The sequence below is a fragment of the Eschscholzia californica genome, unplaced genomic scaffold (genome assembly GCF_041429995.1).
Source record: "Eschscholzia californica isolate CP2 unplaced genomic scaffold, dmEscCali1.0.p SCAF_1, whole genome shotgun sequence".
NCBI lineage: Eukaryota > Viridiplantae > Streptophyta > Magnoliopsida > Ranunculales > Papaveraceae > Eschscholzia > Eschscholzia californica.
In genome coordinates this window covers 81,310,226-81,335,593 of record NW_028238198.1, presented here as the reverse complement: position 1 = coordinate 81,335,593, position 25,368 = coordinate 81,310,226, and the positions used below count along the sequence as shown (strand labels likewise).

The window sequence follows — 25,368 nt, the reverse complement described above, 5'->3', positions numbered from 1 at the left end:
GTGGATCATATTTGATCACGACACACTTAACCTGGTCTGCAAGTGGGGTAACATCCTCGGACCCACCACTCAAACAGACATATCTACAGTTCCCAACTTACCATAAAAGGAAATATTTTTCTAAGTTACCCCCTCGTAAAAATCTGAAATTGAAAATGCATCCATCATTAATATATTTTGAAACTTACCCCTCCAATTGACAGATTACGTTGGAGGGCTGTTATGGTTTAGTATGCAATCTACAGCCCATTTGAAAAATAAAATTAACCATTCTAATGGTACGAAAACATAAAAGGGTGAAATGTAAAAAAAGTACAATGTCGCCGTTTTAATAGATTTACAGTGGAATATGTCAAATAAGTTATATAATTCTTCAACAAAAAAAAAAATAATAAGTTATATAATTTAACTAATATTATTTTCGATTTTAATAAAAAAAAACTTGTACTTTTTAACTGTGCAGCCATATACTTAACTTTCAAGAACACTCTCTACTCCAGTACTTCCAAATTGCATATTTGGAAGAACAAACACGACACACAAATGACTGATGTCGTTTTTGTTAAAATGTACGATAAATGAATGTCGGATTTTCATTATTGTTTTATGATTAAACAAGTGTGCATGGTACAACCAACAAAAAATTACCTAGTACGTCCAAGTTCTATGGTAGACCTAAAAAAGTTCACCATAAAACAAATTGCTCACCATAATTTGTCTTTCCGTACACCATGGAAGACCGTTTTGATACATTATGCGAGGCCAAATTGGAGCAGGTTGTGCTAGTAGGAATTATTAGAAAAGGTAGACTGAACCTTTTGAAACGTTCGCCCCGGTCTAACATCCAAATGCACAACCCAACTAAATATCAAATTGAATATCTAATAAACAGATTTCGAACTATTTTTCATAATAAACTTCCACAAAGATAACAATGGTCATGTGTTTACTGTACATAATTCTTCATTTTATTCATCACAATATATATATATATATATATATATATATATACTATACGAGAACATTGTTTTCTCTACCCAAAATACATATATACATTCAAACTATCTGTAATTACTTTCAAGTACCTCCATTCAAACTAACTTAACTTTCTATCCTTCTTCATTACTTTTTAATCTCGCCTACTCTATTTCACAGAGTTCAGATAGACCTATCTGAGTTACCCAACACCGGCTTTTGGAGTTAAAAGCTCGAATGTCATTTTACAAAGGTGGTAAAACATGAAAAATATAGTAAAAGAGGGGGTAATAGTAAATGAGTAATTAGTCCTTGGTATTTCTAGTACTCTATCAGAAGTCCTCCCATTGGAGCTCGATGAGGAATACCCTTTCTTCTTTTGGCAGTTCTGTAATTAACAACAGTTGGTGGTGGTGTTGATGGAGTAAAGCTCTGAAATTTATTCTTCTCATGACTATGATGAGTAGTGGTATTGGTGGTGGTGGTACTACTATAAGATTCTTCTGAGTCAGACTCCATTGACCTTTTATTCTTCTTCTTGTGGTTCTTTGATGTTCCAACAATCTGAATTTCAAAAACAAACAATTCAATCAATATTATAACCAATACCCATTGAAATTGATCAAGATTTAAGCAAAACCCCTAAAGAAAATCAAAGTGAAATCAACTAAAAGTGATCAAATTTTAGGGATTTGAGGATTTACCTTGCAACCAAGAGAGCAGAATCTGAACGAATCAAGGAGACTTCGTTCACAGACTTCACAAGTATTTGTAACTCCTTTACCAGGTCTAGGTTGAGGTCGTTCATTCAAGAATACAATCCTGGCACTGTTGATTATGTAGGTTTGAACTCCAGTTATGTCTAATACCTTTTGAATTTCAGAAACCCTAATCACATCATGGTATGATGATCTCCTTATCTGTACAAGAAAAATCAGTAAAAAAAATTGAAGCTTTTTCATGGAATAAATGAAAACCCAGATAAAAAAAATGAAATAAAGCTATAGTTCATTGATATAAACCAAACCCATGGGATTAAATTATAGAATCATCAAAAAAGGGAAAAATCAAATGAAAAATAGAATCAGATACTAAGAAATGGGATTGATTGATTGATTGATGAAGAACAGTTATTTACCTGAATAACAGAGTGATTCTTGTGGTGAGATAGACAGAGAGAACAGAGAGCTCCATTCATACAATCCAAACAGTACATATTGCATTCACTTTTGTGAGAATCGGCATGAGACTTGCATTGAGTAAAGTATCTAGTTTGTAGAAGAGGGCGTAACCATGGCGGCCATCTATTATCATCATCTTCTTCTTCTGGACCTCCAGCTCCCTGTTTAAGCAAAAACAGAGCAAAGTTAGAGAGAGAAATTAAGTTATAGAGAGAGATAGAGATTGGGGGTTTTGAGGGGTTTTGCTTACCATGATTCTTCTGTTCTTGGGTTTGATTTCTTTGACGTTGGTTTTCTGATTATCAATTGCCATTTTGAGGAGTTGCAGAGACTTTTAGAGAGAGAGAGAGAGAATATTTTGGAGAGAGAGAGAAAGTGATGAATGGGGTTGGAGGGAGTGGTGACTATGAGTTCTTGTAGTGGTGGTGGTGGTAGATGGCGTCAGGATGGTTCGGTTTGTTCTTATCCGCACAAAGTCTTATAACCCAAACCTAACTCCAAACCTAACTCCGACCCTCGAACCACAGAGACGTTGCTTGCAAGGAACCGACCTAATTCGTTCATTTTTATTTTCCAAATACTAATATTAATGTTTATATAGAGTTAAATATCCTGAATTAAGTAGGTCAATTATTATACTTTAATCCAACCTAATCCATTAGATATTTTTATATTGAATATTCTCATATCTTATTTTATCTCGTGCAAATCGAAATTGGCAATCTTTCAGGCAAGTTTATAAGGTTTGTGTTTATGAAAAAATCATGTGGATTTCATTTTAAGATTGTTGTCATTTATCACTTAAAGAATACAAATCAACTTAACAGGTGGAATAACAACATAAGTTAACATCTTGTGAACAACAATGAAATGTGGTGTAAAAGATTCCTATGTCAAAGGTTCTTAGGTTTTCCAAAAACCAATGTATTATCAGATGGAGTTGTCTAAGTTCCACAAAAAAAAAAAAAAAAAAAAAAAGTTTTATAAGGCCTCTCTAATTTTGTTAAAAGGTCTCCTCATGAACCATTTTACTTCAAAATTATCACTGAGGGAGGCCTTTTAACAAAAATGAGGGGACCCTATAAAATCTCCCAAAAAAAAGATGAAGTTGTCTAACTTTGGTTCTTCAGGACAGTGGCGAAGCTAGAAAATTTTATGAGTGGGGGCACCTCTTTGTTATAGTTAATGAAAGAATTCCACAGTATACGATCAAGCTAGAAATCGAAAAGCAAATTCTTAACAAAATTTTATTTATAGTTTAGACATTCCGTGGTATTTTTGATGTATAGCAATCAATCTCTAATTTTTCTCAATATGGATCAAGGATCTTTCCTCCGACTGGATCCCCAAAATATATTGAAATAAAAAACAAAAGAGGGGATGAATAGATAATGGTGAAGATTAAGAAGAACGATGCTAGATGATGAAGAGGAAGTGATCGTAATGGAAGAAAAGATGAAGATTAAGTTTTCTTTCTAATAACAAGTTTACCAGAACAAAAGTCTAAAAAAGATAATATTGAAATTCAAAATACAAGTCACCGAAAAATCATCAAAATCAAAATTAAGGGGGACGTTTAGAAAACTCATCATCTCTGGGAGGCCATTTTATTTAGTTGGTCACTTTGAGGAGTCAAAATTGAGTTATCTCAATTAATAAAAACAAATTTTAAGCCAAACATGTCCTTTATAATGTATTTTTAATAAGTAGTCATCTTAAACCAAATAATAATTTCAACTAACTTACGTAGTAGATATTTTAGAAAAAAAGTGTAAGTAGTAGAAATTTTCTAGAAAAAAAGAATGGTGTGTGTGGGACTCGATCTCTTGACCTCAATATTATAACATAATCTCTTCACCAACTGAGTTGAGGAAGAATTGTGTTTAAAAAACGGAAATATATATATATATATATATATATATATATATATATATATATATATATATATATATATATATATATATATATATATATATATATGTATACATATATATATAGATATATGTATCTAATAGAGGGGAAAATGTCGCATTACACTAACGAGCCACGTTAGGGTCGTGGGGGCCTGCGCCCCCACGGGCCCCTATGTGGGCTCGCCCCTGCTTCAGGAGGCACCTTTATAACTTCTCATACAACAATGCTACAAGTACAACTACAGGTACACTTTTGTGCACGGTTCCGAATGATATAGGAGACAATTTTGTCTTTCCATATCTCTTTAAAGCGTGTGGAAAGTTAAAATTGTTCTTTGTCCAATTAGCTGGGCGGAGCGGTTTCCTTCCCTGGTGGCACCGCCTCCGGGTGGCGGTTACCGTCGAAGAAATTGGCAGTTCTTGACGCTTTCCAACAGTTCTTTCCGTTTAGGATTCTTCGTCCTCATCTGATTCTTCTTCTCCATCATTATCACCCTTCTTCTCATTCTTTTCCTCTTTAGACTCTCAAGAATCTTTAGATTTCTTCTTTTTCTTGGATTTTGAATAACTTTTGCCATAAAATTTTTAGATATGGTGAGGATTTGGACGAATGTTTGATTCTGTCTAGGGTCTATAGATTCTTCAAGGTTTTGAACTCAATTAGGGTTTGTACATGTTATCTAGAGAGGGTTCGAAGCCAGCGAGACGATCGGATGAGGGTTTGGTTATTAGTAGGTTTGAATCCCGTATCGGGCTGGAGTTTTGATAACTGTTCTCCCATTGATTGCAACATTGAGATCTTGAAAACTTATAAGAAACTACCTAGAATGGAGGGGTATGAATTGGTTATACAAAGTCGCCTTTTCACCGTTGTGAATCGCAGAGAAAAGATGGTCTTCAAAAGGTATCGACTAAATAATCTCTTCATCGGAAGATCTGAAGAATTATAAGAAACAATCTACAATGGATGGGTATGGATTAGTTGTTCATAGTCGAATTATTCACTGTTGTGATCCGTGGAGAGAAGATGGAATTTGGCTCTGATTCGTACATGAACAATATTATGATATGCGGTTTTACCAAGGATGATCAATCTACTACAACAATGGCAGTCGAGAGGAATGTCAATTGGACGACGACGGTTTTTCCGGTGATGGCGGCAGTTCTCCGGTGACGGAGGCTGTTTTCCGGCGACGACGACGATTTTCCGGTGATAGCGGCGGTGGTTCTTTTATTATTATTACTAGGTTTCCTCCCCGTCCTACGGACGGGGAAGATCCCTCTTGCCTAAGAAAAAAATAAATTTAAATTTCTTGGAAAGAGGAGAATAAATAAGGAAGAGATATTAACCAGTAAATCGATGACTGAAAATCGTGAGGGAGAAAAATACGTGGGTAGTTATGTAGGGATATCCTAACCAATTTTGGTCGTTTTACACTACCCATCTATTTAATTTGACTGGATTTACACGAAAGAGATTTTATAACAACCGTCAGATGTGATCTTTATGAAAATCACAATAAAAATGGACGGTCAGACTTATCCCCCGGATAACCGACTAAGCTGTTTTAATAGATAGTATTTGTCAGACCTTTAGGGTCTCTTTTCACGATCTTTAGGATCTTTTTGTCAACCTTTAGGGTATTTTTTCTCGATCTTTAGGATCAATGTGTCTGTGTCTAGTCCAATTTTTTTTCTCTTCATGAGGCACTTTGCATTTAAAGGTATGTAACTTTATGAAGTTTTCAGATGAGAGAAATAAAAATTATCGTCCATATAAAATCGTGATTTTATCACTTATGAATGGAAATGTTTCCCTTGGCTTCAAAAAAAAAAAAAAAAGAATGTACATGAAGGTGTATTTTGAATATTTCTAATTTGAATGTTTATCTTTGTGTGTTTTCGTTATTTGTAATAATCTCATTTTAAAACTCTGCATTATGTGCCCCCACAAGTCTTTTGTGTCGGATACGTATTTTGTTCTTTGAGGTGTGAAGTAATTTTCAGTTTTAATAAACAACCAATCTACTTAACTTTTTTTATCTATATCACATTTTTTGTTTTCAATAAACTTCTCCTTTTCGCAACTTAATAGTTTTCTTTTTCGTTTTTCCTTCTTTTATTCTCCTTTATTGGATATGTAACACCAAATAAAAAGTTAGAAACAAATTATCCATTTAAGCAATAGATGAGAAAAAAAATAAAGGAAAAGAAAGACATCTTCAGACTTCAGGTAAGGTATGAAAGAGGAAGTTTCCTGAAAAAAAAAAAGTTTGACATCAAATTTAAAAGTGGCACCCACAAAAGGATAGCAAATTTATGGGAAGCATCTATCAACCAATGAGTTTGCACATTATAAATTACAATCTAAATTGCATTTGCAACTTGGGCAGCAAGAAAATATGGTAGCAATTTCCTTCGCCCTCTAACTTTCCACTTTGAACTTCTTTTTTTGCTTTCTTATTCTACCTAAACTCAAATCTAGCCTCATTTACTTTAATATTTTTAGTTTTTAATCATTTTTCTTTTTCATTTCTAATGGTCTTTTCTCATTCTGAAACTTTATTCTTTCTCTACGGCATGCATCTCTTTCAACACGAACCCCCGAGAAGAAATTAGACCAGTTACGAGTTCAAAATTTAATAGTCAACAAAAAACGTAAGAATTATTTTTAAAAATCACAAAAGTAAATTATTATTAAAATTTTAATTTAAATAATTTCACAACTCAACCAACCCCAAACCCTTAACTCCTTAATCATAAATATCCTCTTTTCCCAAAAGGAAAGAAAAGCATTAAATAAGTTCTATGCTTTTAATCATATACGATTTCATAATTATATGAAAGTTTGTAAAGAAGTACAACTGTTTAAAGCCAAAGAATGTCTGACCTGTAAAATTAGGAGTCCCATTAATTTTGCTTCGTAGATCCTTTTTGTGGCACTATCGAATTTATTCATTTTTTTTTAGCCCACTATTTTATGTTCATATAATCTCAAAGATACTCTTTCTTCACAATCTTCTTCTATTACCTATAGGCTATATATAATATAATACATTACTCATTAAATTTAATGAATTTCACAACAATTATTATAGGTCGAGTCCGAGTAGCTATGAAGTAAGATTTACTGAATTATCTAAATATAACTCAAAGGATGCTATTTGGCCCGATAGTAATAACTTGAGAAAACAAAATTATGGGTGTCATGTGAAAATTTTGTCTTCTCAGAGATTTCGAACCATTTTTTATCGCTTAAGTAAGTTTGTTGTTTTGTCAACAAAAAAAAAAAAAAAAAAAAAAAAAAAAAAAAGTTTCAACAAAAAAAAAAAAACAAAAAAAAAAAAAAGTTTGTTGTAATTCAATACTTCTAATCTTTCATTCCAACTAACTATAAGTTTATGGGGGCCAAGTTTTCATAGGGAGGTTAGCTTAATCAATATTTCTCTCTTCTTGTTCAAATCTTCCTATTCAATTTTTTTGTACTTATTTAGTCATAACTCGTGGTGCTTCTGTCCGGGATAATTGATCTGCCTTGTTAACAACCTGGACTGCACGCTTGTAAATGCTCATGGATAGTTTTTCTTCACTTTCTTTTACGTGCGAAAGTTAAAATAAAAATAATGAGCATCCATGCCCTAACAGATAACGTGTTTGACTTCAAATCAGGCAGCTGTGAGTTCGAGTCCCACCCAGGGCCGGCCCTGAGTTTTTGGTGGTCCGAAGCGAGGATCAAAAGTGTGGCTCCTTCGAATATAGCAAATCGTAATACTATATTGCAAGAAATTATTAGTAGCGTAACTATTTTCATTAAATTTATATAACAGAAAAATGGTGGCAATTATAGTCACTTAAATATTGTTCTTCTTACATTTTTAGATGCAAAATTGTTGAACAATCAAGAATATCAGCTACATTTTTTTCAATAGATAAAATAGGCAACCCATTAAAATTTTCTTGTACATGATGGACCAAATATCTTTCAAATAATTTAACACTTCAATTGATTTTCTAATTTCCTTTGGCATAAGGCTTCAATTCCAAAATACCATACTCTGATGTGCATTCCACCTTTAAGAACCCGAAATATTCTTCATGGTTTATTTCAATATTTAGACATTGAATGACTAATGATATGAGTTTAGGTTAAAAATGAGAAATTGGGGTGGGGAAGAATAAACAAAGAGGGTTTAATTAATTAAAAGAAGTCGAGAGGAGAGTTGTTGACAGGTTCCATGTAAATGAGGTTCGGTGTGCCCAAAATGGTTTTAAGACATTGGTTGCCTACAAAACTCGTTTTAAAACGACATACAAGTTGAGTGGCCCCAAATTGGACAGCCCAAAACGAGATTTAGTCACAACACTGGGTGCTTTCAGAAAATTCGCTTAAAACATAAATGAGCTGGGTGGCCCCCAAATTTGGTGTCCCAAAACAAAGCTTTGCTCACTTTGGGCCAGGACCGGCCCTGATCCCACCGGATGTGATGGCTCTTTCAATTCATTCTCGATGGGCGTCCTGCTAAAACGGGTTTTCATTCCTGAGGACTTCCTTTGCTGATTAGGTTTAACATAAATTTGATTGGTTAAGAAATGGATATATTTAGACTTTGAGTTACCTACATTGATAGATTTAGCATACTATCTAGAGTTGGATCATGTCATCTTTATAATATCGAAGATCAGGGAAAAGGTAAATCACTATATCAAACATAAAAGAATCGATGCAACTATAGCTAAGCCACGTGGAGTGGTAAAACACGTACATAAGACTATGTTTTCGATATGAACAGATGCAATTCTTACTACGATCGCTTTCTTCATTAAGGAGTGCTTGCAGGCGCACCGAGAAATTCTCCTAGGCCTGCCTTTTCTTTTAGCCCCCCTCGAGTAGGGCATTTGGACTCTGCCCAACCCAAACTGGGTTTGAACTCGGACCATGGCAAATTCAAGTGCCCTCGGATTGCTTTGTCCATTAGCCTTGGACTGTCCAGTCCAAGGAATCTGAGGCCCATGGAGAGTGTTAAGAGATAGGCGGGCCCAGGGGTGGGATTTTGGCCCGAAAACCCGGAACCCGCCCACGACCGTCCGAGTCCGAAGGGTCCGTGACCGTCCGATGCCCGAATCGGTCCGTACCCGCCCGACCGAAAGATCTTAAGCGGACGGACGCGGGCATAGGTCTTTACCCGGTGGTCCGACCGAGTTCGCCCGCTTATATCGTCCGCCCGACCGAACCCGTCCACACCCGTCCGTTTATCCTACCCGTTATACCTGCCCGCCTATATGATTGATTTTAAGCCTTTAGATTTGTAGAGTTAGCTACAACCATTGGATTTCAAGAGTAAAAATAAATAACCCTAGAAATCACTTTTCTTAATATTGTCTTCGTCGTTCTACTTCTCTAGTCTCTATCTCCTCCAAAATCTCAGTATCTCATCAATAACCCGAGAATCCACAATAAACCGGTCGTAATCCATGAGAAGAAGCATATAAACCGATCATAATCCATGAGAAATCTCAATGCTTATCTTGCGATTTTGAATTCATTTACTTTTTAGAATTGTAAAGTGGGAGTTTTAGAAAGTTGCATTTAGCGACTAAACATTTTAAATTTCGAATAAAAGTTTCTTTATTTGTTCATTAGTGACCGGTGTCCGCCCGACCGATACCCGGTTTGCCCGACTCTCAAAACGGTCACGGACGGGCACTTTGTTGGAGAAAAATCCGAAATGCCCGTCCGTTTTGTCCGGATGTCCGAGTGGACACTTAGGGCTCGTGTCCGTTCTTCCCGGACCGGTTGAGTTAGTGTTCGTTTCCCGCCCGTCCGGACCGATTGCCACCCCCTATGGAAAAAATTTAGTACGCCTACATGCCCTCCCTCTTCGTAATCTTATTAGGGGTGTGCCAGAGTCTTTTTATTTTATTTTTTTTATTATAAGATTTTCTTTTTGATCATATGTTACATTTTATGTGCCGACTTAAATAATGAGTTTTCACCATCTATCATGAGTCATGACCATCTTATATCAAGACAATGGTTTGAGAAGGTGTGGTCTGTCTATAATATTCGACTATTTAATAGATTTGACCGAGAAGCACCCGTGGCCTAATGGATAAGGCGTCTGACTTCTAATCAGGCGATTGTGGGTTCGAGTCCCACCGGGTGTGACTTTGTTTTTTAGATCCAAACTTTATTTTCATCCTTCATGATCTAATTGCTCTTTAAATCTAGTATATTATTTTATATTAGAAATAGATAATCTATTTCAATTAGTAGATACGTTCTCACTTGATTCAATCTGATTAGAATGACAGGAGTTAAAAAAAAAACTTTGTTCGTCGTGTACGAAATCCAGGTTTTCTAATATCAAATGTTGCATATGATGATAAGAATGCTTGAAGCCATGGCATATATGTTATAACAATAACCAAAATATCAAGGCAAACAAGATTTGATCATATGAGAGTCAACTCTCATGTTTATAATACTTGCCACTTTAATTCCTATAAATTTTTCGTATATACTCATGTATCTATGACTGATTATGTATGTTTTGTGCTTCACTTATTTGCTTCTTCGGTGTCTATATAGGACTTCAATACTTAAAGGAAACATAGAGAGACCCAAAAGCCAAAACTAACAATGAAAAAAAGTAAGAACATTGTGAGTAATTGTATCAATCGCGTAATAATAGTAGATAGTCGAATAAGAGAAATAGAAAAGAAGGAAAATCTGACACACATAACCTTTATTTTATTAATTTTAATAAACCCACTCAATTTTAAGCTACACAAATTCGTACACACACAAACATAAGTAAATCAAAACATTGCCATTATTTTGCAACCGATAATATCATAATAAATAATAATAATAATAATAATAACAAATTATGCGCCTTGTTCTTGTTGGATAGTTCATTTGGGACGTACATAAGATAGAACGGTGTAGATTGTTTGAATGAGAGTAAGTGACGAAATAAAAATACCTACCAAGACCGTAGTAAGAACCCATGGACTACTTAAGCACTTCTCATAACAATATATGTACCAAGCCCTCATTAGCCTATAGGATTCGATCTCGTCTAGCTTGAAATACTTATTCATTTGATTCACCACTTCGCTATAAGAAGTAGGAATTGCATACTCTAATGTTCTTACAGACTCTGTAAGCATTCTAACTTTCTCAAGAACAACTTCATCACTGTCCGGATGATCAGTTTTTATAATACCTCTTGACCTAAGGATTTCAATATCCTTTGTTGATTTAACAAGAGATTTCATTAGACAAAGATAACCGTAAAGTTCGAAATCCCTAATAACCCATAATTTATAAGCCAGTGTATTAAGAAATGGGGTTCTACTATAAGTGCTGATTTTTATACAAGGAAGAGTGAGGACTGCATTTTTTTCATTGAACTTGATAGCATTATATTTGCCGGGTGAAGAATGAGCTTCTACGAATACGATACCGAATTCCCAGTAAAGTTGTGAAACTGTGTATTGTAAATGTAAGTCCAATGGACTTGTTGATCTTCCTACTTGTATACTATTTGAAGCTAGTTCAAGAAGGTGAGGAGGTATAGGACCATTATAAGGACTGCAATCTGGCTCACTAAATAAAAATGATATACGTGCATGTGCCTCCTACATATATAAAAACACATGCTTGTTAGTAATATCTCTCAAAAGTTATTAGAATTATATATAGAGTTGGTCTACTCCCTCATGAAAAATGTTAATTTCCCATGAAAATAGGGACGATCATTGGCCAAAGGATAATGTGGTCGGTACCCATTGGGGAAGGCAAATGCTTTACTCAATGTGTGTCGGCCGCATTAGTTTTCAACACGTTGTAGGCCTCATTTCAGACCAAAAATAGTAACACATTACCTATATTAAAGAAGACACACAATAAAAAAAAAAGACAATTGAAAAAGATAATAGACGGAAAATGATCTAGCAAGTGAAATCTGGACCAGATTTGAGAGAGAATTTCAAATTAACAGTTGATCATTTGTCAACTTCCTTTGGATATGTGTCCTAAATCAAGAGGAAGTTCCTGCTGTTGATTTGGAATTCTCTCCCGAAACTACCTAGGGTTTCTCTTGCTCTATCACTATTGGTACAACAATTTAGTAATTCTCACCTGGCGTGTATACCCAGGCTTCAAATTTGAGTATAACAATAATATTACGTCATAAGGCATTTGATTCTCCACCATCAATAAATCTTCAATCAAAACTTGAGATTGAACTAATTTGCCCGTAAAATTAAAAAAAGATTTGTCATGATGTGTTCTTTGCTCAATCAAGAAAGCAAGAAGGAAGTAACCATCAAGGATCATGAGATCAATGAATCTATCATCATCTTCTCTCCATTCTTCATCTAGTTGTTCATAAAAATCCTTAAATTCCTTGACATTTTTCATCAATTTTGACTTGACTGAATCAATATTATTGGGTTCCATTGATCTATAAATGAGAAATGAAACAGCTCTTTGCTTGTATAAGTCCATGGGTATCAAGTGTTGTTTATCATAATGGTAAGGACCAATTGACACCACTTTAGGCTCATATGATTTTTCATTTTCCTCTTTGAAGTAACTTGGCAACTTCAATATTGTTGTTGCAAACTTATTCTTTGACTCCTCCTTTGAAGGGTCAAATGCTTCAATGTTCTCTATTTTGAGTATTTGTGATGATGATGATGCTAATGACTTTCTTGCCATCTCTCTCTCTCTACCCTCACACTCTAATTCTCTCCTCTACATCCACACCAGCAGGACAAGTAATTGCCTATATATATAGTTATATATAAGTGGACTCCCTCGTGATTGGTGTGTATGCAAAAGGGAGAAGATAAAGAACTAATACTTCAATCAATTTTGAACTATACGTTTGGAGCTATATACTACTAGTTTTTTTGAGGTGGAATTTTTTTTTTAAGGTAAAAATAATTTAAATATATCAAAAGTAACATTTCAATTTAAGAATGGTAAAACAAGAAAGAAGGGGATAAAGAAATGAGTATTCATTTGCATGCCCTATATTTTGGGAAGGACATATGTGACAATGTTGGTTGCTCACTTGCTCCATTTACATGCATTAAGGAACAACACTTCATAACTTGTTGAAGCTAGAAATTAAATGGGTGCATATGTTTTATAATATGAAATCTTTATTGTAATTCTACAAAGACAAGGAGTTCTTGCAACAAAAAAAAAAAAAACAAAGATAAGGAGTTGATGTGGAAATGGGGTAGGTAAATTATACTTTTATTACTAAGAATAATGATATGTATATATATATATCCGATGATTTGAGTTAAATTTGAACAAACTTAAAATCCACATGTGATAGATCCAATGGTGACGCGTGCTCTGCATTATCCAACAAAAGAGACAGGTAGTAAAATGAAAATTTCTGCATATGAGAATAAACTATTCTCATGACTAAAAATATAATTACCAACAAATCTTCTATGGTCGCCAATTGATTTTAAATAAAAGAACAATAACTTAATGAACATTTCCAAACCAAAACTAATTGATGTAGATAAACCTTAGATCATGCATATACACACAAAATGGTTACATATGAGACCTATTTTAGTTTTTGTAACTATTTTCACTTATTTTTCATATATGGCATTCTCGCAATCACAAGTGTGCACCTTACTCATTATTCTGAGTGACCTGACACGAGTAGAGTTGTTTGTCATGTCTTGTGAGGGCCTAATTTTAATAACAATTAAATTTTATGAATAATATAGAACATGTGCGACCATCTAATATTTTTTTGTTGAAAGTAATATTTTTTTTATTTGAAACCACCCTTTAAATTATTATGGTGGCCAAATGCATGACAACAAAAGTTTAGATAACTGGAAAATAGATACCATGAGTTCCACAAAGGAATAAAGACTCTCTTCAAAGACAAGGTCCTTTGCTTTGTAGCTAAGCCAATAATATATTGTTTTTAACCTTTTTTTTTTTGTTGTTGGAACATATTGTTTTTAACTTTATAGAAAGATAACCCACACTTACCTATTCCATGTCTACTTTATTCAAAGCCAAACTTTTATTTTCTTGGTTATGTATGGGCGTATCACGTATGGCTTTAACTCAAAAAGAGTTTTAGACTTATCAATGGGCCCTTTAGGCGCTCCCTCTCTATTAGCACTCTCTCGAATGATCATTTTGTCTATAGGCACTACAATTGAGGGAGCTTTTTATTCTCCATCCTTATCCACCCCTTTCAACAACAACAACTAAACAGTAGTGAAATACAATGAAGACTAAGAGCACTAAAAGAAGAAAAACAAACAAAGAAGAAGATAGACAGTTCAAATAATAGATGGATGAGATATAAAAGGGAGAAAGATCAGACGGACCGAAGATTAAACGAAAAAAATTAAGGAATTTATGAAATGATCACTACCCCTTTCCACAAACAGTTCAAATAAAATGATCACTACCCCTTCCCACAAACAGTGTGAGACTAACGCCAACACTTCTTATCTATATCCTCTCCTCTTTCTGAACATCTCCACCACACAATCTCACCCAATTTTAGACCTAATTAAATTTTAAGTTAGATTGTCTCTCAGGCAGTTTTAAAGGCGGCGTCCTCTTAGTGTTAGAGGCGCCTCTCTCAAAGCAATTTCGGGAGGGAGTTTCTGCAGGAAGGAGGCGTCTTTAACACATATAGAAGGCGTTTGTAAAACTTGTCATGTCATTCTATCGTTGGAAGAAACAGTCAAAGGGTTACTTAAGACACTGGAATCCGACAGCATTGACTTCAGCCCACGACTCCTGACTACTAGCCACACGATGTGCCACTAGAAGTTTCCTCCGAACATTACTCTTTCAATGGAGCTCTACAGATGCCCAATTTCTCACTTAAGGCCCAACCCACTTTTGTAGGCACTACCATTCCAACCCCATGGGCCATGGGCCGTGTGCACATACTTGAGGCTAGTTTCATCCATCCAAAAAGATTGTCTACTTCTGATTTTTTGAAGGTTGTATAACAACACTAAAAAATTCGACAATGTAATCGATTCTAAAAAAAACAACACTAAAAAATTGCCTGATATACAACCCCTATTAAATCATGCATCTCAAATATCTTTATTTCCTAACAATAATGTTATAAATGAATGAATTTAAAATAAAGGGAAGAATGTTATACACGGCGATTATTTCACATAAGAATAAAAAAAAAAACTATGTGTGAAATTTTACAAAATGAAGGAATAAATTATAGCAAAATAATGTATCATCAATGGGTTAGTCGAAGAGCTAATATCTATTTTGCTGTTTCTTTTAAAGTATGAAAGACAATCATGTTCTAAAAGCTAGACTATGTGTGTACACTGTGATTTAGTTGAAAAAGAAAAATAGATGCCCGGAGAGCTCCGGCCCCTTAGGTGCAAGCTTAACGATGAACCAATGAATTGCAAATTAGTGCTTGCCTACGGACTGAAGGGCAATTCAAATTTCCACGCGGTGAGACTTGAGTTGATTTATTAATAGTTCTGCCTTGCGAGTAACTAATACTGGTCCTTTAGAAGGATGCATAACCAACTGAGATAGAACCGTAGAAGCATGTGTGCTTCTATTTCTGATTTTAAACTTGGAGTCCTTTGTCACCTTTTCGTAGCCCAAGTAGTTCCAAGGTGTTGACATAAATTCCATAAAGCCTTTTAGGCCAGAGTTTAGTTGGGCTATAGGCCTGGTCTTGTAAGAGTTTGAGTGGCGATTATCGAGTTTATCACATCTTTGATATATCAATGCCAAATGTAATGTCTATCATTGATCGTAGTCAATTTCCAAAAAAAAAAGGCCAAAAAAAAACTTGGGAGTCCTTTGCTAACTCGATGCTCTACTAAAGGGGCCAAAAAGACTACTAAAATTAGACAAAATAGGGTGCAAAAACACTATCGCGGTTTATTTGGGGTCCCAACAAAATTAACCCTAAAACTAATCAGTGTCAGTCACGTAAATTTTCAAAAATCCCCAGGACATTACTGTCCGAAAAGCTTAAAACCAGAAAACGCGCCGTTCCGATTACCAACGCTCCTTAATCACAGTTAACCAACCGTTTTACTTAACCCTAGTTAACTCCATTGCCAACCAAATCCCCACAGTATATTAACCTGAATCCGTTAATCAAATGTACTAATTAAGAGGGGGAGAGAGTTTTAAGAGACAGACTAGAGAGAGAGGGAGAGAGAGAAACAAAACTAGGGTTTTTGTAATGGAAGAAGAAGAGCTATGGAAATGCAAAAAACATCCATCAAAGAAAAGAAGTACTGGAATTTGTCCAACTTGTTTAAGAAATCGTTTAATCACTCTGTGCCCTAATTGTGCTCAAATCCGTCCTTGTTCTTGTGGTTCATCTCCATCTTCTTCTTCAGATTTTCATCGATCTGGAAGCAGTATTGAGTTCAGAGGTACTGATCGAATCTTAAATCTCATCCAAAATGAACCAGCTTTTCAAAGATCAAATTCTACTGCATTAATTCAGAATGTAAATCCAATAGTATCAATTTCAGATAAATTTGTCAAAGAAGAAAGAGGAATCGGAACTTCTTCGAAAGGAAAACAGAGTTTATCATCATCATTTTGGTCTGTTTTCAAGATGAATAATAAATCAAAGAAATCTTACCAAGAAGATGAAGAAGATGAAGAAGAAACAATGATGAAAAAAAAGATTACGATGATGAAATCTAAATCAGTTGGAATTTCTTATAACTCAGATCACAATCAAATTCCGGTGAATGATTTCAAGTTGAAGGGGAAAAATTGGTATTTTCCTAGCCGGATGAATGTTTTCCGGCAACCCAAATCCAACAAAATTGTTCAAGAACGATCGCCGTTATGCAAAGGCTGATTCAAGAAATGAAATCTCAAAAAGAACCTTTTTTTTGTCAGCTTAACTTTTGCATATAAATTGTAACGTTTCTATTAAAGTTTGGATTTTGAGATTATGAAATTTAAGTCTTATTTACCTAGCAAATTAAGTTTAAATTTAATAGTACTAGGTTTATATGATTTTTAATGACAAGTATTGTAGTTAAAAAACATAAACAAAAAATTTGTGGTGTTTTTTTTTTTGAAGTCTACTACGATGTCGTTATATTTGGCATTGATACATCAAAGATGTGATACGCTCAATAACGACCGACTCAAACTGAAACGAGAACGGGCCTATAGCCCAACAAGACAATGGCCTAAAGCCCAACTACATTATTTACACCTTAAAAAATGTACCCTAGTCAGCCACATTCAAACATGTCGACCTCAAGCCAGATTTCTTAACTTCACGAATTTCATAATCTGGCTCATGAAAAACAATAACTATTTCAGATGGGAAATGTGATTCCTTGATGGTGATTTTAGTCACCTCCTCTAAAAATCGAGTAATTTCATCTCAGTTAAAATCATTATTTGACAAGGCCGTTCATTGTTTTTCGTTCTAAATGCTATTGTTATGGTTCAACAAAAAAAATGCTATCGTTATAACTATAATAATTAAGCCACTCTATCCTAATACCAAGATCTAATCTTAGAGATTATTTTAGTAGATTTTGAGGTGTTTGATTATGAAAAGTACAGGTATGAACCCTAATGTTCCCCTACCTACCATAAGCTCTTCTTACATATAATGATAAATTTTTCTAATAATATATGAATAAGTTTGATAAGATTTGATTGATTTTGTTATTATATAATATTCTTTTCCACAAAAAAAAATGATTTTGTTATTAAATGTCTGAGTTGTCTTGTGAAAATTGTTTTTCAAAATTAGGGTTTATTATTCAAGGCCAGCGCTTTGGGGAAAGCTAAAAAATTTCCGGGGTGGGAAAGCAAAATACTTCTCCACCTCACCTCACTCTCTCTCCACCTCACCTCACTCTCTCTCCACCTCACCTCTATCTTCTCCGATTAGGTCGCCGGCCGGAAAATTTTCCGGCCGGCGACCATTAAAAAAAAAAAAAAAAAATTTCTTTTTCACTCTCTCTCTCTCTAGAAACTCCGGCGAAGGGGTTTCCCTTCGCCGGAGTTCCGGTCTGTTCTTCAACAAACCGGATCTGGTCTGTTCTTCAACAGACCGGGACTCCGGCGAAGGGAAACCCCTTCGCCGGAGTTTCTAGAGAGAGAGAGAGAGAGTGAAAAAAATTGTTTTTTTTTTTTTAATGGTCGCCGGCCGGAAAATTTTCCGACCGGCGACCAAATCGGAGAAGACAAAGAGGTGAGGTGGAGAGAGAGTGAGGTGAGGTGGAGATAGATTGAGGTGCGGTGGAGTGTTTTTTTTTTTATTTCCCCTTAAAATTTATTTCCCCGGAAAATCTCTAAAATTTTACATATTCCCTTTAAAATTTCACACCCCGGAAACTATTTAGCTTTCCCCAAAGCGCTGGCCTTATTCAAACATTTGGGTGTCCATTACGATGACTCAAAGTTAGTTGGCTTGTCAACTTAAACAGTTCACTAAAGTTTTCATATCACTCCGTTACTTGCTAACTTATCTGCTTTTATTTTGATAAAGAGAAATATGCTTTATTCCTCTATGGTCCTAGATGTGACTTATTCACCAGTTCGGTCCCTTAAATTGTCCAAGAGGCCATTTCAACCCTCCTAAGTCCTAACAAAAAAAAAATGAACTTTCTTTCCCAACTTGGTCCTTTTTATTTCTCTATTGGTTAGGGAGGCCAAAATAGTTTGTTGAACAAATGCGGAGGGTCAAATGATGAGTTGGTTAAATGTGGGAACGGGAAGCGGTAAGAAACTATTAGAAAATATTCACGGAACATGACCAAATCAAGATCCAAAAACTAATGATCAATATTAAGCAGACCAAAAACTATTAGAGAAATCTACTAAAGCTAATCTATGAATGGTCAAATCTATCAAGTTGCATTGAGTCTATCAAGTTTGTTTTAATCGATCCATCAAATAATCGTAGAGAATAATGGGACGTAGCTAAAAAATCATATATGTCTTAGATATGCCCTTAGTAAATCCTTTGGCTTATTTTAAAACTTTTAACATGACAAGCCCGGAATTACTGTGCACGAGTGTATAGACATAAGCTGTCATTCACTTATCCCATAAATTAGGGTTTAAAAAGAAGTTAAGACAGAAAAACCAAAGGACATGCATCACCCATATCTCACTAAAAACCCTACTTCAAGTTAGCCATTGTTCTCTGCAAATTCCTTCTTTTATGGGATTAACCACCCACATTTTGGGTTCTAATCTCCCCCCTTTTACATGGAGACTCTTGGTACTGTTGGTTCTGCCACTGCTTATGGTTTTCTAATCACAATACCTTTTATCTTTTTTAAGAAGTCACTAGACTTTTACTATAGCAGTCTTTGGCTTGGTTGTCATCGTTTTCTATGTTTTGTTTGGGAGCTATAGCCGTTACAATAATTGGTTTCTTGTAGTATCCCAACTTCGTTAAGCCGTTAAACATTGTTCTAAAACATTAGTTTTAACAATGACAACTATTACCTACTCCCCGTGTTTTTTTTGTCAAAATTATGTTGATTAGAGTTGCACATAAATAATCTCTAAAATTATTCATGGACGATGTGTAAATAATTTGGAAAGTTAAATTTACAAAAATTAACATAGTACCAAAAAATCCCACAAAAAAAAGGAAACTCTTGATATGAAAAAGCTGTTGCACATCAAATTCTTTAGGGCTACCGGTTAAACAATAAAATTTTGCGTAGTACAAACAACACTAGTTTTATCAAATTTTCATTAAGAACGAAACTTCTTCCTCGTCTCTCCACCAACTTCGGCTACCACCACCTCTCGGCGAAAGAAAAGGTTTCCTTCACCCAACTCCCTTTGTTTATAGGGTTTAAGATGAAACTCTCATAGAAGGCTTCTAATGAAACCTTCCTTGAGGGTTTCATAAAAGGTCAACCACAAGACTGGCCACGACCTCCTAGGGGGTTAAGGGTTTCAGAACCCCTTTCCCTTCGTCTAAGATGAAGGAGGTTCAGGCGGAACCCCCAGAAACCCTTCATGGGGGTTTTATTTGGGGGTTTCGCCTGAAACATTTTCCCTTCCCTTCATCATAACAATGAAATGAGAGAGAGATTTGAAAAATAAAATATATTAAAGATTGCCGCCAATGGTAGTTTGCTGACAAATTATCGGCGAATAAATGGTGGTGGGGCGCTTGGGCGAACAAAAGTCTACCGTTATCTAATCTCCATTGTTTGTCATTGACTAGTTTAATAGGTTTAGATATTGACTAAAGAGAGATGAATTTCCAAAAAAAAAAAAGAAAGACTAAAGAGAAACCATTTCTGTTTTTATTTTACTTCAGTTTTCTTTCCTCACCTACAACCACTAAAACTTTACAGCTTCATAGTAAGCCTTCACATTCTCTTTCAATTTTACTATTATTCGGCAGAAACAAAGGCTATATACCAACTAACCTTTTACCTTTTGGCCGAGTCTCATCTAGGAAATGTTTGCAAGTAAACATATTTTTGTGAGTACTACAGTAAAAAATATTCCTAAAAGTCTAAAAAGTCCAAGATCTTGAAATCTAGGGCACTTTACTTTCTCGACTCTCCCCTAACTTATAAAACTTTTCATAACAGCCAAAATAAGCCTAATCTCAAAGGAAAGGAAGAGAAGAAAATAAAATTTTAAAAATTCGAAATGTTTTTTCATCGGCTTTTAGAATCAAAGCTTATGTTTTAAAAATGACTGTAACAATGGAAATAACAAGAAGCTTCTGCATTAGAGGTTTGGGTGGTGGGTCATGTCGTGCTTATTCTCGGCCAACCCACCAGAGACCAGACCTACTTCAAAGATTAGAAGTGTACATGCACAAAGTATAGACGGGTATCATTTCTGGACTTTGGTTCAGAGCAGATGTAGCTCGAGGATTTGCTGCCGATCTAGCAAGCGACTTTACAGAGAAAGAGAAAGTCATTCAATCCATTAACAACAAAGAAAGAGGAGATCACTAATTGTTGAGGAGGAAGCTACCACTCAAGATCAGGTCAAAGTATGCTGCAGAAATGGAAATACTGCAACTACTACTACTACTGTTCTAAATTCAACTATTAGTTAAGTGCTGCTGCTGAGAAGGAAGAGGTTGTGAAGATTGAACAAGTTGTCTGTAGAAGTTGTGGTTCTCATCATAATAGTGCTCAAAACTCTTCCTCAAAGTAATAATACAACCTATTTTGGGTATTGGGGGATAGAGATGAACTATGGGTAAGCATTTCAAAGTTTGAGGTGCTAATGTGGGTAATACTGTGTCCTTCTGAGTTGAACTCTACTAGATGCAACTAATTCAAAGTGTTTTATCCATAAACGTTTTGGTCTAAACCTCTAATCAAACACAAACCTAACTAGGTGATCATATTTGCACGTTATTAGCCACTGGGAAATATCCATATAAGCCAACAACCAAGCGTAAAGAAGTATTTATTAATACGTAAAGATGAAGTATGAGTTCAAGACTGAAACAAGTGGAGCAGACACACACATATATATATATATATTACAGTAGACTTTCTCAAAAGTACAAGGTGCCGTATATTGTAATGGATGACTAAAAAGTATCTTATATTGAAAGATCGTTCACATTGCTCAGAGTTTCATAGTATTTTCAGATATTTGTACCCTACCCATGAATGGGTCAGTTATTCAGTAAATACAAAACCGGGAAAGTTCTGTGTAGTATCATGAGATTCAGGCTTAAATTATCACGTACCTTCTCTCAAGGGTTTCTTCGGTACTGATCATAAGCCTTAAATCCTCACCAAGAGTCAATACTTTTGTCATGTATTTCATATATACGCATGGTTCTGTACAATTCGGTAATTCCATCAGAAAAGGATCAATGTGACAATAATTTTAAGAATATAAAGTGGATCTAGGACAAACCTTATTCATCGACATGGTCATTAGTATCCATCAACTGTGGTGTCCTGCACAGATAAATCACAAGATTCATGTCAGATTGAGTTAAGAGGGGTCCAATGCTATATGGCATCAGTTCTTACGACTTTCGAAATTACAAGAAAGAAAACTATGGAGTCGGAAACTGGGATGACATCATATTAAGGTTAGAGATTATTACCATATCAAAGCATGGTCAATACCGAGACCATTACATGTAAGTATCATTCCCTTGAATCTAGTTAAATATTCCTGTAGAAGCATGAGAGGCCACAAGTAAATTCTAAGCATCAACCGGAAGCAATGAGAAGCAACCTAGATGAATCAAAATAGATTCAATAGGTATTCTACTGAAGACAAATGAGATGAGACTCCTTACCCCTAAGCTGTATTTATCAATCTCGTAGTTTCCAGTCAAATCATAATCAAGTCGTTTTTCTGGATCACTCAACACTGTAAAACATGAATTTATATTAAGGAAGCTAGACTTGTTTCTAGTGATGGTTATTTTACACCTTAGTTATTACAGTTGCCCATTTAGAGAATCATAGCATTTACGTAATTTATAAATAACAGGTTTCCTAACCTTTGAATATAAATGGAGGAACAAAACATTCATATTCCATGCTAGCCTATGTTCTAAGCGTATGAAGAGTGAATGAAGTAGCAACAACACGACAATCCAAGTACTCAATGTCATTATAGATCGCTGACTGATTATAGTAGCAAAATACATAAAGAATTGCAGTCAATTATTCGGCAGTATCCTACTATACAAATATACCAATAAAAACCTACCAAACATGGGATCCTGTTTACTCAATATCATTTTATTTTTGTCCTACGAGCACCAGATAAGAAAACGATCTCTTAACTCATACCTAGCCACAGAAATTTATCTTGAAAATGCCATCATGGGATATCCGTCAGGACCTTCATCAGGATTAGAGTTTCACAAACAGGTAGTGCTCCGGAAGTTATACAGGAAGGAGAAGAAAGTAGTAATCAAAATAAAGGTGTTGTGACCCATTTCATAGAATGATAGAAGTTTGACTGTAGTTGTCGTGAAAATGTCAATTTGTATAAAACGAAAAATCTTTTTTCTATTTCTAACTCCACCTTGAGCCGTACACAAATTCAATTGCATTCTACCCCAAAGGTACCTGTCCATCTAGGAGTCATTTCTTTTGAAGACCTAAAATGGGAAATAGGATTACAATTATTCAATTCTAAAACTCTATGGCACGAATAGAGATGTGGTATTTCATCTAGCACTCCTCTTGAGTGAGAAACCCCCTATGCAAATGTTGAACTTCCATTATATATGGTATCTTAAAGTCTGGCTCCTACATAACTTTCATCTTCAAGTCTTCGAACCTCAATGGTACTTCCATTATCCAATTAAAGCCAGCACTTCTCATGATCGCTAGAGAAAAGTATAGGTACACTTTGTTACGAAAAAAAGCATAAGAAAACTACCTTTGTAAGCTTCATTAATCTCTCGAAACTTCTCAGTAGCAATTTCGTTACCCTTGTGTTTGTCTGGATGCCACTTCTACAGAGAGGATATTATATCATGTTATTTCTATCAACGCTTCAAATGTAATAAGCAAGACCTGTGTTTATTAAACAATAGCTAAACATAAAAAGATAACTGACCAGCGCAAGTTTTCGGTAATTTAATCTGATTTTATCATCAGTTGCGTCGTAATCAACCTCCAGTACTTTGTAGTAGTCCTAATACAGAGAATATATTAGGGAAATTCTGTGATTAGTGAATACTGTATGTACCCAAACATAGGAGATAAACTATAAACATAGAGGTATAGCAAACCTAGTTCATCTGCTTTCATATTTAATGCCTACCACGGGGATAAATAACTATATGCATGAAAACATGGCATCGATCCATCATTCAATGAAATACGAATACATAACTATCTAGTACTACGGCAATTCAATGTGAACATTATTTCAACCAATTAGTACTGTTTTGAAACTTCATACATATTACATACATTACCTACCCATTAAGTGAACACATTTTCCGAACGGATTAAACTAGACGGGTGAGAGTTCCTCTTGAGACAAGAAAAAAATGACATCTTACTAACACCGTGAACAAAATTGGCAGCCACGTAAACTAAAATAGAGTGAGTTGCTTTAACTATTCATCAAAAACTAAAACCAATGGGAGCAAAACTCATGTGTAATCAAATCTTGCTTCCCCAACTGGTGATCTAAAACTATCTAACTATTTCGTTTTCTTCTACAAACAAAAAATTTGTTTTCAAGTTTAATATAAAGGCATTATTAGTAAATCAAGTTCCATTATTTGACCTAAGTAATTGCAGTTAGCTATAAGAGATTAATGAAAAATAGAAAATTGGCCTAATCTAATAACTGATAACTCAACCATGTTAAATTCCTACTAATAAAACGGATTAAGTAACTACTAAAGGAATTGAACTTATCCTTACTCAAGTGAAACCCTAGAATTCATAGAATCGATCAATACGGAGGCTTTTAGATTGAGGAAACAAAATGATGATGAATTGATTTTAGTTATACCTTTTGAGATTCAACTTTGTCTTCCATCTGCTAGAAATCGATGAGTATAAGAAGTTGGAAGAAAATACTTCATTGATGGAAAACTCTCTTCCTAAAGATGACGAAGTGAATCAAATTAAATAAAATTAATAAGAAAGCTAGAGAGAGAAAGAAGAGGAGAGAGAGGAAGAATTAATTGGAGAGTTTCTGTGGTAGAATATTTTCAGAGAGGGAGAGAAATAAATTTTCTTTTATTTTTCTCAACCATTTGGTGTTAGTTTATTTTGACGATAACCCTATCCTTCCCTGGAATTCCCCTCGTGGAAGATTCATAGGACGTATTTAAAACCCGGCCATGTATTAGCCGTAGCTAGAATGTGATTACAAGGAATCGTATTCCAAAGTAACTTTGGATATATACTAGGGTTATTTCTCAAAAGGCCCCTACTTTATGGTCAGCTTCTGCGTAGTCCCCTATTTTATCGAAAATACTCAGAAGGCTCCCTTTTTCAGTTACCGTTTATGAGGGATCGAAATCGCGGGTCAAGAAGTCAATAGGACTGGGTCGTTGACAGAAAGTCGAACCTTCACCTGATAATATTTTTGTGGGCACCGACGACGTCTTTGGGCTCAACTTGTTACATGAGACAAAATACACGTGATCGTAAGATCCCTGGGACACCGGGATGGTGCTGGCCTAAAGGGGCTCCGACGGTCAAGTCAGGAAGCTTGCAAGAGAAGTAATAAATACGTGGATATTATCCCTAGAATGTTACCATTAGTTGGATAATGGTTGGAG

The 25,368-nt window shown here is 35.1% G+C and overlaps 4 protein-coding genes and 1 non-coding gene across 5 annotated transcripts; 2 read left to right on the top strand and 3 right to left on the bottom strand.

Moving 5' to 3' along the window:
* Window positions 1-945: 945 nt before the first annotated feature.
* On the bottom strand, window positions 946-2,731 carry LOC147569840 (protein RGF1 INDUCIBLE TRANSCRIPTION FACTOR 1-like). The gene is made up of 4 exons (XM_086656352.1): window positions 2,407-2,731; window positions 2,114-2,317; window positions 1,680-1,895; window positions 946-1,539 (listed from the first exon to the last, which is right to left on the bottom strand). Exons 1-4 carry the CDS (start codon window positions 2,467-2,469, stop codon window positions 1,297-1,299), a joined length of 726 nt encoding a protein of 241 aa, XP_086512478.1. The 5' UTR covers window positions 2,470-2,731; the 3' UTR covers window positions 946-1,296.
* A 7,430-nt stretch (window positions 2,732-10,161) lies between these two features.
* TRNAR-UCU (transfer RNA arginine (anticodon UCU)) lies at window positions 10,162-10,234 on the top strand. Its single transcript has one exon. It is a non-coding gene; the product is annotated as a tRNA-Arg (tRNA).
* A 566-nt stretch (window positions 10,235-10,800) lies between these two features.
* On the bottom strand, window positions 10,801-12,854 carry LOC147569838 (UPF0481 protein At3g47200-like). Its single transcript, XM_086672381.1, has 2 exons — window positions 12,216-12,854; window positions 10,801-11,713 (listed from the first exon to the last, which is right to left on the bottom strand). The coding sequence occupies exons 1-2, from the start codon at window positions 12,795-12,797 to the stop codon at window positions 10,985-10,987; spliced, it is 1,311 nt and encodes a 436-aa protein (XP_086528507.1). The 5' UTR covers window positions 12,798-12,854; the 3' UTR covers window positions 10,801-10,984.
* A 3,401-nt stretch (window positions 12,855-16,255) lies between these two features.
* On the top strand, window positions 16,256-17,109 carry LOC147569837 (uncharacterized). Its single transcript, XM_086656355.1, has 2 exons — window positions 16,256-16,525; window positions 16,628-17,109. Exons 1-2 carry the CDS (start codon window positions 16,330-16,332, stop codon window positions 16,963-16,965), a joined length of 534 nt encoding a protein of 177 aa, XP_086512481.1. The 5' UTR covers window positions 16,256-16,329; the 3' UTR covers window positions 16,966-17,109.
* A 4,545-nt stretch (window positions 17,110-21,654) lies between these two features.
* On the bottom strand, window positions 21,655-24,954 carry LOC147569836 (uncharacterized). The gene is made up of 7 exons (XM_086656351.1): window positions 24,591-24,954; window positions 23,679-23,756; window positions 23,499-23,574; window positions 22,399-22,472; window positions 22,201-22,271; window positions 22,005-22,048; window positions 21,655-21,925 (listed from the first exon to the last, which is right to left on the bottom strand). The coding sequence occupies exons 1-6, from the start codon at window positions 24,615-24,617 to the stop codon at window positions 22,006-22,008; spliced, it is 369 nt and encodes a 122-aa protein (XP_086512477.1). The 5' UTR covers window positions 24,618-24,954; the 3' UTR covers window positions 21,655-21,925; window position 22,005.
* Window positions 24,955-25,368: the final 414 nt, after the last annotated feature.

Bases quoted from the DNA above. Each gene is read 5' to 3' on its own strand.
- LOC147569840 (XM_086656352.1), bottom strand. From the start codon at position 2,469: ATGGCAATTGATAATCAGAAAACCAACGTCAAAGAAATCAAACCCAAG. The intron at 1,896-2,113 runs GTAAATAACTGT...TTTCTTGTACAG, and splicing joins AGAATCACTCTGTTATTCAG to ATAAGGAGATCATCATACCA. The intron at 1,540-1,679 runs GTAAATCCTCAA...TTTGAAATTCAG, and splicing joins TCTGCTCTCTTGGTTGCAAG to ATTGTTGGAACATCAAAGAA.
- LOC147569838 (XM_086672381.1), bottom strand. From the start codon at position 12,797: ATGGCAAGAAAGTCATTAGCATCATCATCATCACAAATACTCAAAATA. The intron at 11,714-12,215 runs GTGAGAATTACT...TTATATATGTAG, and splicing joins AGCCTGGGTATACACGCCAG to GAGGCACATGCACGTATATC.
- LOC147569837 (XM_086656355.1), top strand. From the start codon at position 16,330: ATGGAAGAAGAAGAGCTATGGAAATGCAAAAAACATCCATCAAAGAAA. The intron at 16,526-16,627 runs GTACTGATCGAA...TATCAATTTCAG, and splicing joins AAGCAGTATTGAGTTCAGAG to ATAAATTTGTCAAAGAAGAA.
- LOC147569836 (XM_086656351.1), bottom strand. From the start codon at position 24,617: ATGGAAGACAAAGTTGAATCTCAAAAG. The intron at 23,757-24,590 runs GTATAACTAAAA...TCTCTGTATTAG, and splicing joins ACAAAGTTGAATCTCAAAAG to GACTACTACAAAGTACTGGA. The intron at 22,473-23,498 runs GTAGTTTTCTTA...CATGTTTTACAG, and splicing joins GATTAATGAAGCTTACAAAG to TGTTGAGTGATCCAGAAAAA.